The sequence below is a fragment of the Pseudopipra pipra genome, chromosome 1, assembly GCF_036250125.1.
Source record: "Pseudopipra pipra isolate bDixPip1 chromosome 1, bDixPip1.hap1, whole genome shotgun sequence".
NCBI classification, from domain to species: domain Eukaryota; kingdom Metazoa; phylum Chordata; class Aves; order Passeriformes; family Pipridae; genus Pseudopipra; species Pseudopipra pipra.
The window spans coordinates 96,980,910-96,995,211 of record NC_087549.1 but is presented as its reverse complement, the minus strand read 5'-3'; the positions used below and the strand labels follow the sequence as shown (position 1 = coordinate 96,995,211).

General features: G+C 42.1%; 1 protein-coding gene and 1 long non-coding RNA gene across 5 annotated transcripts in view; one reads left to right on the top strand and one right to left on the bottom strand.

Annotated features, from left to right (window-relative positions):
* TPPP (tubulin polymerization promoting protein) overlaps positions 1–9,346 on the bottom strand; it is a 72,480-nt gene extending 63,134 nt beyond the window's left edge. For 2 of the 4 annotated variants that reach the window (XM_064666702.1, XM_064666692.1), the window contains exon 1: positions 8,832–9,346. In XM_064666702.1, coding sequence (XP_064522772.1) covers positions 8,832–9,331 — 500 coding nt within the window. In that variant the 5' untranslated portion in view covers positions 9,332–9,346. Of the gene's footprint in view, positions 1–7,501; positions 7,531–8,799 lie in introns of those variants that run through there. The other 2 variants (XM_064666712.1, XM_064666721.1) reach the window with 2 other exon arrangements.
* Positions 9,347–9,475: 129 nt separating this feature from the next.
* LOC135419854 (uncharacterized) lies at positions 9,476–14,084 on the top strand. Its single transcript, XR_010433188.1, has 2 exons — positions 9,476–9,573; positions 10,677–14,084. It is a non-coding gene; the product is annotated as an uncharacterized LOC135419854 (long non-coding RNA).
* Positions 14,085–14,302: the final 218 nt, after the last annotated feature.

Sequence of the window (14,302 nt, the reverse complement as noted above, 5' to 3'; positions counted from 1 at the left end):
GCCGGAGTTCAGAACGTAATGAGGATCCTGGGACCCATACTCTACACTGCTTTAATTATTGAAGCCACAGAAAGCAGGTACAGCAGTGTAAGGAGTGCTCTAAAGAGCACATTCTCTGACTCTATAAAGGAAATATAAATATAGTTTCACTAGCTGCAAATCTATTAAACCAGTTTAGGATCTCCATATCAGAAGATGTTTTCCTAAAAAAAAAAAAAATAAATCAAAAGGATATAAAAATCTGAATGCTTTTTTTTTTGGTTATACCACGTACTTTCTCATCTGCCTTGTCTAGCTTGCGACTAGCACACTAAGAATATAGTGTCCCAATATAAGTTGAATTGCTTTCATTTGCAGCAGGTATTAAAAAGTATTAAAACACATCTTTTAATGGAAGTCATCTTGCAGCATTAACTGCCACAGAAATTATATGAGTGTAATTGTTTAAGACAGCACAACTAGAACACTACAGCAGATACTTATTACAGTCTCAGATACATTCATGTTAATGAAAAAGGCAGCTTATTTTAAAACTTGTTTGTTCTTTAGAATATTTATCAACCAAGAATGGCTAAAACAAGGTCAAAAGTCCTGTGAACTAAGGGAAAGTTCCAGTTCAAAATTTTTAGCAGCTGAATCATTCAAGCATCAAGCACACCTCTGTTTGGGAGATTGCTGAGATTGATGAATTTGCAGAAAAGATATGACAGCACAAGTGCACAGTTGCAATGCAATAATAGTACTACTAACATCTACTCTTTCCAGTAATGCTCACCTTTGCATATGCCAGTCTTACTTCTCAGGCATAACACCCAGCTCCATCGCAACTTGCAACACGACTACACAAGACCCCAAAGTTACATTTACACTGAGAATCAATGTCATCCTCCAGCTAACATCCAAAGTCTGCAGTGTAAATTCCTAAGGCTTCTACACCCTAAAATGCACTATCTGCTTAGGTTCTCAACGGTAGCCCTAATTTCTTAATTGCTTCTACCATATCCCCCAGACAATTAAACAGCAAAAATTTACAAATTATATCCCTGACTTCCTTCTGTTCCTTAATTCCTTTTGCTGTCGTTTTTACACAAAGTCCAAGGTTCTGCTTTGCTTAGTCAGAATAAAGCTTTGGCCACAGTGTAGAATGAGATGGTACCCTAGCTGTACCCTAAATATCCACCAAGATATAATCCAAAATGGAGGTTCCCCAGTCTTTCTGCAACATCCTTGCCACTCAGCAATATAAATAAAGACACTGCTCTACTATCTGCAAAATGTCACCAGCAGGTTAAAAAATGTATCTTTGAAACACTGTTCTATTTATACTGGTCTTTAAGTCGAGTATGAGCATGCAGGCTTTACAACACTCTTGCTCTTCACAATGGGCATTCAGACCAAAAAATTCCCTAGCTGATAGGCAAATTTCGTACAACTGGTCTTGCTTGCACCCTCACCTTCCAAAAGGGGGGAAATATTACCAATTAATCTGCAATAGCATCTATACATCTACTTAGCTGGCCAAGAAAAATGGGATTCTCTATTCAGTCAGATAGAATCTCTCATGCATATGATTACATTTGAATGAATGCTCAACAAAACAGTAGAGAGGAATCTAACGATTTAGTGAGAATTAGAAATAGAGTAGGCAAAAAAGAGAGATAGTGGACCCCTCACAAGGCAGATAACACAGCCAGCAAGTTAAGTCTGGTATTACAAAAAGGCCTGAAGAACCACGTGTTTTTAACATTAACAATTTTACTTTTGTTTTAACCACAATAAGCTTCAATAAGCTTCCTATTTCTATGCCATTCCCTTATAAATGCATGAGCCTCTTCATGTTTACATTTTCAGATCCTTAGCCTAGCCAAACTATCAGCCTTCCTAAAGATATTTTCTAGATAGTCTTAAACCTGACAGGTCCCTGGCTTTCAGAAAATTGGCATACTAAAAGCATTCTGCCCACAGGCACATAACCTAGTAGGTTTATGTCAAGTGTTACCTGTTTTTACCTTCCATTCTCCTGCTAATCTTTCCTGCACATCAAGTGTTGATAAGCATGCAAGTGCTTAGGGTACAATTTTTTATCAGAATCTGCTTCTGCACTGTTGGTAAAAACCTATCCACTGCACCACAAATAGTTGCCATCCAAAATTTCTTAGGACCTTCCAGCCAATCCAAGCAAAAAAAGAAAACAACTTTTCAATGAGCATAGAAGGTGCTATTTTTATGAGTGAATTGGATTCATAACCTTATGAAACTGTGTAAGGCATTTGTCTGACTGCATCTGGTTTATTTTAGTACTTGATCTATCTTCCCCTTGTTTTAAAAATGTTACAAAATTGCATTGAAGGAGAATTCTCATTAATTTTCTGTCTGTAATTATTTATGCCAAATAAAAACAGCAGAGACAAAGTACAACAGTTGGAATCTTTTTTTCCCACATTTTTGCATAAACATTCAAGCTGAGGGAAAGAATAAACAGATGGAGAAATGCAATACCCTCCTAAGAAAATGCAATGCTTTAGACAATGCTCTTAAAGCTTCCTTCACATCTACCTGCAGAAACTAGAGTTAAGGCACTTTCTTCAGAGATCTGTTCTGGGTATATTCCTCCTCATATGACGCTGAAGTGAATGAGAGCCATCTATTTTCCCTAATAACACAGAAGGCAAATGAGCAGAGAACACTGCCAAACAAGCAAAGCTAACACAACTCTATCTGCATTTAAACCCATTTTAACTTACATAAATGCTTCCCTGGGTTTTATGGGAAACTGCATGTCTGAACTTCAAGCTCTCATAACAATGTATGGGAATCTAGCACTGTGGACAAGGGCAAGGCTGGGCAGATCATACAGCTATATTATGATCTTCAGGAGAACACATACAGAGTAACAAAAAAGGTGGCTACTCAAGCTGTCCAATGTTTCTCCTTAGCAAAACAGTATTTCAGACTGTGAACAAATGCCATGACACATGCCATTAAAGGAACAAATTTAGAAAACATATTATCAAGCACTGAGATTAGCTCGACTGCTGACAAATTATTGTTACTGTCACTCACACAAGGTTTCAACTATGAAGATAAAAGTATAAATACAGGCATCCACTAAATATATATGTAGTGGTGAACTCTTATTATGCATTTTTTTTCCATTATGCCACTATTCCACTTGAGGGTTCCACTTACTAGGTACTCTTCCTAAGCAGACAGCAGTCACTGGTATATGAATAACTCGGACACAAACATTCTGCAATTTCACACACAGGCAGGGATACAAGCCAGTGTCTAGAACAGCCTTCACAGAAGAAAGGGAATACAACACCAATTAAAGTACAGCAAAAGAGGAGACTCAACTGTTTAGATGAGGTCTTTTTTCACAGTGCATCAAAAAAAGACTTGGGAATCACAGATTCAACAAGAGCGGATGACAACAGCTGCTCTCCACAGTAGTTAGCCATACAATTAATTTACAGCTCCAAATAACACGCTGGACCTGTCATCACTTTAGGATTAGTTGAGTACAGGTTCCACTACAATCATAGAGCTTGCTTAGCCTCATTTCTTCAGACTCTGTACATTGTATCTTCACATCACTCCCACCCAGATCAGATTACTAACCTGAACTTCCACAGAATCCTTTCAAAATATTTCTGGAAAAGCCATGAGTAATGAAGATCCACTCCATGAAAGGACATCAGAGATTATACAGCAAGAGCACTTCAAACTCCAGCAAGATGGTACAGGTAAAAAGTATCTAGAGAACAAGACTGATGCTATTGACAGGGACAGCATTAGATATATTTGAGCTAACAGAGACTTACAGACTTGAAAGCATCACCTCTGATCAAAGAACTGGAGATGATATAAGAGCTCCAAAATCATGAGACAAGATGTTTTACCGGAAGAGACTTTACAAATTACATTGGTGGAATTCTTTAAGTGACAGAAGTCACTTGAATGAGAGATCCAAATACCTTTGTAGAGAAATTGAATCACATACTAAATGGTTATCACATACTAAATAGCTCTTTACTGTCAAAGAACTCAAAAAAACTCAACAGCTGAAAATTCAGGGCATGCCAGTGCAAATTAGAAATATGACTTCCTTAGGAAGGACAATCAACCATGCCAGATACTAAAGGGAACTTCCAAGAATAGCTGCAAATACTTCACGTCCTCATGTCTCCACGTTAGACTTCATTTAATACAGAAGATACACTTCATCAAACATCTCTGAAAGACAGACTTCTATTAGTGTAGGTTATTGCTCCCAGATAACTAACTGAAAATAACCAATGCATGAATCAGATTAGATTGTCCAAAGATCCCTTATGTTCTTAAAGTCTGCTACTCAGTTTTGTCTAAATCCAAGAAAATAAACCAACCTTTAAGTACAGAATTTTTTCAACTACCCACAGCTTGATATAAAATAAGAATTAATTATTTCCTTTGCTAAATCATCAGTAAGTTCTTTCACATCTATAAGCTCCTCTAAGATGAAATATTTGGGTACTAGTCCTTCTAATAGTGACATCAGATGAAACAGGCAGAAACATATTTGTTTTTAAATTAAAAATGAACAGAGTAAACAACAAGGAAATAATAATTTTCTGAGCAAGACCTCTTAGTATTTTCATTTCCATTGCAAGAATTTCATTAGCATTGATCCAATAAAACACCATTTAAGACCTTGAAGGAGGAGTGCAACCCTCAGAGATTCAAGCAAAAACTGCTACATCCTTGATTTTTTTTTCAAGCTTCTCTATGCTCATTTTGCCAAATGCTCCAATATGTGAACACTGACACATTAGCATATTGGCTAATCTTGAGATTAGTCAAACTGGGCAGGAATTAACTTCATAAGATTATTTAGAACAGTTATACTGCAAATTCATTTTTGTCTTTTCATCTCCTACATAATGCATTGTAACTTTGGTCTGTACACTCTTGGTTGCTAGCTCTTTGGTTTCTATACAGGGCAAGGTAAACTCAAATCATACCTCAGAATACCATGAGGCAGGAGAAAGATGAGAAGGAAAAGAAAAAGAAGAGGGAACCTTAAGACAACTAGCAAGACTAAGAGCCTAAGCTTCTTCACAGCTGCCTCAGAATCCTGACACAGTTAAGAACCCCTCTTAGCAGCAGCCAAGTGAATTGCCCACCCACTACACGTAACAACTAACAATAAAGAAAAACTTCCCATCTGTTTTGATGGACATACCACTGTGAGTCAAGAAAAATGAGTAGCAGAAAAATCAGTCTGTTCTGCTCTGTCAGCACTTGAGATAAACACCCACTCAGAATGATGTCCTAAAACCTGAGCAGGATACGCACACTTGTCCTGTAACACATGTACAGGCCCCGGGTACTTAAAGACCATATTTATACAGGGGGATTTTACCAATAACATCCTCTCAATGTACAGTTATCTTCACTACTATTTCAAAGTATTCCAATAACCAGACTACAATGAAATAGCAAATTCTTGCAGTACTTCTATGTTTGGGCAATTTGGGATGGGCAGAATGATGCATTCACTCAGAAATTTCTTACAGCTGAGGGTATATTTGTTATTATGTATTTTGTGGAGGTTTCGGCACATGAGGGGGATGAGAGGAAGAAAGAGCTAGCAGCTAGAAAACACTGGGAGAAGGCAAAATAATGTGATTTTTCCCATACAAGACTTTGAATTTGAAATGAAAACTCCATTTCAAAATTTTAAAATATTACCTTAAATTTTAAAAATTGTGAAAATTAAGTAGTCTGAAGATAACTTTTTTCATATTGGGTTGATGTAGATTTTTTTGCATAGTTTCAGAATTTAGTCAAGTCAAACACATTTTAAGATCCCCTACAAACAAGCCATTCACATGTTCCAAGAATGCCCCTCAGAGAATGGTGCAAGTATTACATTTAGTTCTACAATTCCCTTTGCTCTAACATATGAGAATGAGAAAGTACACAGCTGAATAATGCACAAATGTACCAGTGTATCCTTCTTAACCTGACTCCTTTTTTGCATCACTTATTCTGTATTTTGGATCATAATATTTTGGAGGCTGGGCTCAAGCTTTTATTCCATGGTTATATCGGACATAATCATTAGTTAAGGTCCCTGACCACAGCTCCCAGACACTATGCAATACAAACAATAAGCAAAATGTTTCAACTAACTAGCAGAGGCACCTAAAAGCACTAATGCCCATAGTGGTCATGGCAGCATGGCAGAGAAACAGTAGGGGTGAAAACTGTATACCTGCATTTAACTTCAGCTATGCATAGTATAAAAATGGATTTTGGGGGGACAAAAAACCCCAAACTTTGTTGCTTGCTGAAAAGAGTCCATTCCATTTATGCAAGCCTGCAACCAGCAGGCATGTACAAAAAGAAAGGACATGACATCACTGAGTGACTGACTACACCACAGAATGGCTGTTCTTGTTATCATATATGAAATATATATAATAGTATATAAATATATAGAGAGAGGCTTGTGAATACAGTAACATCCTCACACTGAAGACTTACATAATCAAAGTGTTATAAGCAAGAAGAATATCTGATATTATTTTAATTTGTATTCTAGTTTATCATCCTAGAGAAAGTTATCAAGTTTAACCATTGTATGGCTTATTCTCTGAAGCACTATGAGATAGACTAACTACAATTAATTGCTTCTACCTACAATGAGAACACAGTAATGTTAACATAAGTTGACATAACCGTCTCCCTCTCTCCTTAAAAAATCCTTTTTTTTTTTTCAAATTAAGCTCAAGATACAAGAAGCAAAAATAACTTCTATCATACAGTTGCCTACAGAAAGTAACTGGAATGAATATATCTACTAAAAATTAAATTAAATAAAAAGACATTATTTTTGACCACAGTCAATCCACAGATTAAATTGGACACAGAAACAACTACTTGCTGGATGTATATTTCCATTTATAAATATCTTTTCTTAGATTTACAAGAGTCAAGTGCAAGCACTGCAGGAGATTCCTATGTGAACTTTATCTGCAATTTGATCCTTGCATAGCATGCTGTCTAAGCATTACACTGTACTATAATTTAATACTGGACATACACTTCAGCAGTTACAAATGATAGACTATTTAAAAGCATTTGACTGTGACCCAAAGATGTACAAAAGCATTCAAAACATCATTTTATTATGGACTGTGGAGAGGCAAGGTTGCATTGGGGTAGGGCCTATAAAAACATTAAAAAGTGGCTCATTGCTAAAGGAAGAAAAAATGGTCATTATCATTTTAAAAACAAGTCGTACACATTTGATAAACAGCCATGCTATTTTAAGCCTGAAACTATGAAGGTATATAGGTATCTCTCCAGTTTTCCCCAAATTTTCACAGCACTAGAGGGAAAAATAAAACCAAGCCTTAATGTTACATTATCATGCTAACCCTTTCCAACCATCTAAAACATGATATTTAATGCTAGTTGAGAAAACAGTGTGAAGGCTCAGTAAAAGACATACATCATGTATTTCATTTCAGGTTGGGGGTTGGGTTTGCTCCTCCTTTCCTTTTCAAATAAACATGAGCAGTTATGCAATCCTGGGTAAAACCCGAAAAAAACTGCCCCCTCCCAGAACTACCCATGCAGAGCCTGCAAAACACGAACAGGGAAACTGGTTGTCAGCAGCATCTCCTGCAAGAATCGAAGCTGTCAGCGTTTAAGACGCTTTTCACATGTGTGTTCAGCACCTCGTAGCGCACATCCAACTTCCCTTCGGAATAATTTCACCAAGGTACAAGAGCTTTTACCCAGGATTGGAGAACTATTTGCAACCGGAGGAGGGGGGCGGGCAAGTAGAAGGTGTATTTATTTTCAAACGAGCTAGCCAGGGTTACAGATTAATTCACAGGATTTTGTCCCGTCCTTGTTTTCCACCCCGAAGTACCGTACTCGGCTATATACCTGCGGGTGTTACCCTTCAGCCCCTAAATAGTCTTCCACACCTGATGCTGCTTTTCGCGGAGGACGCTATACAGGAGAAGCTCTCGGAGACAGAGCTCCTTCATCATTTAAAGGGGAAAAAAAAAAAAGAAAGGCAAGTCGCCTCTACCCATTGGTCTCCATAAAAGGGGACTGCTGCCTCTACACAAGCGCACGCAGCAGCAGCAGCAGCGACGGCGGCCGAGGCTTTGTTGTCGGCTCCGGAGCGCAGCGGAGCGTTCGGTGTGTGGTGCGCAAGGTGGCTCCTTCCCCGGCTCCTCCGGGAGATGCCCGCGGCGGCAGCGCCGGGCTCGGCACCCGCCCGCAGCCAACCTCCATCATGGACCTGCCATGAGCGGTGAAGCCGCTCCCGGGCCCCACGGGGCTGCGGCCGCGCGTCCCTCGCGATGGCGACCGGGGGATGCGGCTGGCGGAGCCCACTCCGATGGCAGGGGAAGGTGTGCAGCCCCGCGCCCAGCCCCTCTCCCCGCCAGCTCCCTCCCCGCGGCGACCGGAGGGGAGCGGGGGACACGCCGAAGATCGGGGTGGCAGCGCGGGGATGAAGCCCAAGGAGGGGAGCGGCGCACACAGCCCCCCGCGGCCGTTACATAACGGCAAAGGCGGTGGCGGGTTGGGCTGCGCTGGGCGCCCCTCCGATGGGGACGAGCATCGGCTTGGGGGCACCGGGGCCGGCAGCCCCCCGGCATCACCTCCTACCCTCGCGCCCTCGATAAGCGAGCGGCGATCGATCACCGGCGCGATACGAAGGAGGGAGCGGGCACAGTGGACATGACACAGGACACGCACCCCACCCACCCCCAGCAGCGCGGGGCTCGCCTCGCCCCCGGGAGAGCCGGCCCCGCACTCACCGCCGGCTGTAGAGGGGCGGCAGGTCTCTGGGGCTCTCGCCCGGGCTGCGTCCGGCGCTGTGGGCAGCGGCCGCTGCTCTCGGGGCTGGCGCGGCGGTTGCGGCGGCACCGCCCCCCCCGTGCGGGCATTGGCGGGCGCCCGGCGCCGCCCGCCGCGAGCGCCCATAGGCCGCGCGCGGCCCGTTCGGGGAGAGGCCGCGCCCGCCCCGCGCCCGGACCGAGGCGGCGCGCGGGGGCTGCCGCCGTTGCTGCCTTACATGGGCCGCCGCGCCCGTCCCTGGGCCCCGCGCGGTGCCCGGCGCGCGGCGGCAGGTGCGCGGCGGCAGGTGGAGCCTCGGCCGCCCCGAGCACCCTGTGCCCCCTTCCCGAGACACCCAGGGGCGCCAGGGGCCTCTGTGTCCTGCAGGTTTCGGGCCGGGTTTCCGCTCGTGCTTGAAGCTGGGGTTGTCGACGTAGCTGAAAACCGTGTGAAAGGCTGGGCTGTGTGGCGCAGTGGGCATTCCATAAAACCTCGCCTTCCCTCAGTTTGCCTGCTTGCCTGGGCTGGCACAGCGGAGAGGCGCAGCCACCAACCTAGCCTAGAGCAATCCCATCCCAAATCCTAGAGCGCAGAGACAGTTCAGGAGTCAGCAGAAATCTGATGAACGCTTGTGCATCCTCATTCGTGGGTTTGTAGCCAGAGTCCAATGACCCCGCAGAGCTTGGTGGGCTGTAATAAAGTTAAAACAATCTACCTGCAAAGGTGAGGGAGAGGAGGAAAGCAAAATGTTGGTGTGCAAGAGAGTCTCGATTTTTCAAATGCAGAAGAGATATATGGCTAATTTTTTTAATTGGTCATATACCTGTCCTTGCTTAACAATAGTTTGCAAACTATTATGGAACTAGCTTATGAACTCTGATTTCAGCAACTTAAGGCAATTATTGAAATGACCCAGAATGTCATAAAGGAGCTCTAAAGGCACCTTCATATTAGGATTGAGATTAGCTGTACTACCAATGGAGGTTTTGTGGTAGAGGTGGGTAAATGCACTTGTGATCTCTCATAAGAGCACAAAACAAAATCATCCACAAACACTGCCAAGTCCTTCTCTGCAGGGCTGCTCTCAATCTCTTCATGCCCCAGCCTGTCTTGGTACTTGGTCGTGAGACTAAACATGTATTCTTGGTAGGCACATTCAAACCCATTTCTGAAACACGTGTGTGCATATACACACATAGACAGCTATACAGGTCACTACAGCCAGAAATACTCAGCACTCACAGAAACAGCACCAATGGCCTCATCTTGTTGCCCTTTGGCTAATCAGGATGCAAGTCCATTAGTAGGAAATATATGCATACATATAATGTGCATCTCTCTGATAGCTGAGCTTAGATACTCAGTCTAAACCTGGATCCGCAGTGTCCCCCACTGCTGTACCCTGGACGTCTAAGCTCCCAAGACTTGCAATCCCACTCTGGTTGCTCTTACAGACCACACTCACAGACACACACTATGCATTGGCTGATACCTGGATCTCTGATCTCCTCTGCAGCTGTACCCTAGACATATGGCCCCCACTCCAGTGCCTGGTACAGATCTCCTCACTCATATGCACTACAGTTCTCTCAGTAGTTTGGCTTAGATGTGCAGCCTGTCCAGTAATGACCATGGATCCCAGATCTCCCCAGTTGCTGACACCTGCACACACTGCTCCCCAGACCAACCAGTCCCATTCCAGCTGCTGCTTCAGATTTCCTTGCACATAGCAGCACATAAACATGCACACTGGATCTTTCCTGGGCACACGGCACCCAGTGTGTTAGATAGGCTGTCCTTCCAGCCTAGATCATTGTTCTCCCCAGCTGCCTCCCACACAGACTCCAGGATCATTGAAGAAGGAGGGCAAGGAAGTGCTCCAGGCACCAGAGCAGAGATTCTCCTGCTGCTAGTGGTGAAGACCACGGTGAGGCAGGATGTGCTACTGCAGCCCATGGAGCAGATAACCATCCTGCAGCCTGTGGAAGACCCCATGTTGGAGCAGGTGGGTGCTCCCTGAAGGAAACTGTGAACCTATGAAGAAAAAGCCCATGCCGGAGCCGGCTCCTGACAGGACCTGTGACCCCATGGAGAGGAGGCTATGATGAAGCAGGCTTTCTGGCAGGACCTGTGATCCCATCTGGGGACCCACACTGGAGCAGTCTGTTCCCTAAAGGACTGCATCCCATGGAAAAGACCCATAGTGGAGCAGTTCATGAAGAACTGCAATCCATGGGAAGGACCTATATTGTATAGGTTTGTGAAAGACTGTCTCCCATGGGAGGGACTCTATGCTAGGGGATGAGTATGAGAACAAAGGTACGGCAGACAAAGCATTATGAGCTGACCTGAACCCCTATTCCCCATCCCTCTGCACTGCTTGGGAGGAGGAGATAAAGAAGTCAAGAGTAAAGCTGAGCCTGGAAAGAAAGGACCAGTGTGGGAAATGTGTTTTAAGATTTGGTTTTATTTCCTGTCATCCTACTCTGTCCTTTTGATTTGCAATAAATTAAATTAATTCCCCACACTGACTCTGTTTTGCCTGTGATGGTTATTACTGAGTCATATCCCTGTCCTTGTCTTGACCCACGAGCCTTTTGTCACATCTCCTGTTGAGGCAGGGAATTGGTAGGTGGGCACCTATCAGGCTAGCCAAGGTCAACATAGCATATTATCACACCACCTTAATAAAGTAATATAACTCTAGATTCATCTTAATCCTGTGTGGAAATTAACTTCTTCCATATTTTAAAGTAAATTTGGCAGTTCTTCTTTGTCTGCATTTATTTTCATTTTTTAGCTCAGGAATGTTGTCACTGGGTCCTATGTGTGCCTTGGACATTTTTTTGAAAAACCAAATAATGTGATTGTGAACATGCCTCTATGTTGTGGATTTCTTCAGCACTCAGTACACTTATTTTACACGATACAGTCACACTTTTACAATTAATTCTCTTGAGTTCCCAGAAGTCCTCTCTTATCCTTGCACAAAGAATGATTTTTCTCAGTCCAGAAAAGAATCTATTCAGTTTTACACTGATGAGACAGCAGTGCTCTGCCACAGAACAGGACCTCACAGAAATTCAGATAGTAGTCCAACCCTTGATTATCTTGGTCTCTTTTGGAAGTCTATTCTCTTGCAAGAGAAAAAGACCCTTGACCATGACCTCGAGACCTCACTGTCTTATCCTAAGATTGGCTGCATTTCCCGAGGAGGTTAGTACAGCTGTGTTTGTAGGCTCTCACTGTGGCTGAAGGATACCGTCTTTTCTTCTTGGCACAGGCCATTGTGTGAGTTCCCATGAGACCTGACCTGATGATTTTTCAATGTGACCTAGCATTTTAAATTCCCTTTTGCTCTACTAAATAGACGTCTGAAAATATGATTGATCAAATGTAATTCTCTCTAACACACTCTTGTTAAATGCTCTCAAGCCACTGCAGCAGCAGTACTTATCCTTAGAACCCAGGAAGGGAGCAGAGTGCTGGTACTGCCCATATCCTGGGTCCCACTGGGACTTTGAGAATGCAAAATTCCTACAAGCTGCAGTTTAAGGATGAGCTTTCTTGCCTCTGGGCTGATGGCAACAGAGAGCAGAAAACTGGCTCTACAGTTATCCTTTCCAGAGCTACACAATAAAAGCACAAACAGATTTCATGCTGAATTCCAGATTGTTACTGATTTTAATCAACACTACAAGAAGTACACAGATCTATTAAAAATAAAACTGTAAATACTTCCCTGCTTCATTCTCTCCATCAGCTAACATACCAGTTCTTCTTTTACTTCAAGACAAAGTCTTCTGGGAGGGATGCAGATCTGTTTCCTGCAGTTGACACAGCTTCTTTTCAAGCTTCTATACTTGCTGCCCATCCCTGTCGTTTCTATAACGTTTATCCTCATATGAATTCTGTTCAAAAGTTTTGCTGTTTTAAATACTTTTTTGCTTTTCTTCCCTCCTTCCCTGGTTCTTTACAATTCTTTCCTGCTTAGGCAGCTCCTTTGCTAATACATTAAGGCCGTTCCACCAGAATTGGAAAACTTTCTGGCCAACATTAGTTCCTAGATTGAGAGAGATGAGATGCAACGCTGACAGAATGGTAGATGGCATAAACACTGGGTGCTCAGTGAATCAGCATCCTGTCTTGAGCCAGAAGTATTAAATAGTAAATAAAAGGATTTCTGAAGCCATCAGGCCTGGGTAGGGAAATATATCACCAAGATCACATTATTATTATAAAAGGTCACTTTAGTTCACTTGTAATTTTCAAACATGCTAAATTTTAATTAGAAAATTTGTGCAAATCAAAGAATTTTGTTGAAACTACCATCAAAATTGTGGAATAATTTTTAAGTGCCAGGTGGTCTCTTCATTTATAAAAATAGGGGTTGTTTGTTGTTCAGTTTTTAACTTGTTTTAATCACTTCTTGGAATAGTTACAGAAATTAAAAATCAATCAAGCCTATTCCAGTCTTCCATCTTGTGAAAACTAAGTACAGTTTCGCAAGTTACACCAAGTGTCATAAACATTGCCATTTGCATTATATGTGCAACATACATGCGGTCAATATGTCATATTATGTTTTTTATCAATTTATGTACAGCCACATGTATAGTCTTAGTCACTTACAGGAGGGCAAAACTAGCTGCCTGCCAGATACCCACTAGCAGTACCAATACATTTTTTAATATATGACATTGCAAAGAATATTTAATTGCATAAACAATGTGACAGAACTTCAAGTAGGTAGCCAAACATAAAGGGCCATTCTCATGCACAGAAAGTTTGACTTAGAACATTCTGTATTTTGCAATATGCAGGCCTGTAACACTGTATAGCAATTAATCCAATTGCATTTATGGAATCAGGACTGCTCATCTATTTTACTGAAATATAAATTAATACTAAAATCACGCAGATGTAGAAGTCAGACTTCAGGAGATGTGCACATGTATTAATGAAATAACTTGGTCACTCAGTACAGAGCATAGACCTGCAAATGACTGAAAATGATAGAATTTTTATTTGCCAAACCTTTGATCAAAAATTATAATCAAAAGTTAAACTTCAATCAGAGCACACAGAGCTTCAAAGGTGTAAAGTTAAAAACACCCTTTCTCAGTCACTCTTCTCTGTTGCACGCTAACCCTTTTTGGGAATAACTCATCACATGATCTTTTTTTTCAGATGGAATGCTGTTCCAACCTCTATTATATTCTCTTCCCCAGTCCTACCAAAACATGAAAATGAATAAAAATTAGGACAATGCAGAACAGCTCTAGAAAAGGATAAATTTTGCAGCACATCCACTACTTTGGACCAACATTCCAGAAATATGGATTCCACTAGTGTATTTTGTACAGGCTTCCCATGGAGAGCTATCAACATATTCAGTTTCACTCTGTGTATATTTTGCAGACATAAATTGGGAATAATCCATTTTGCAGTA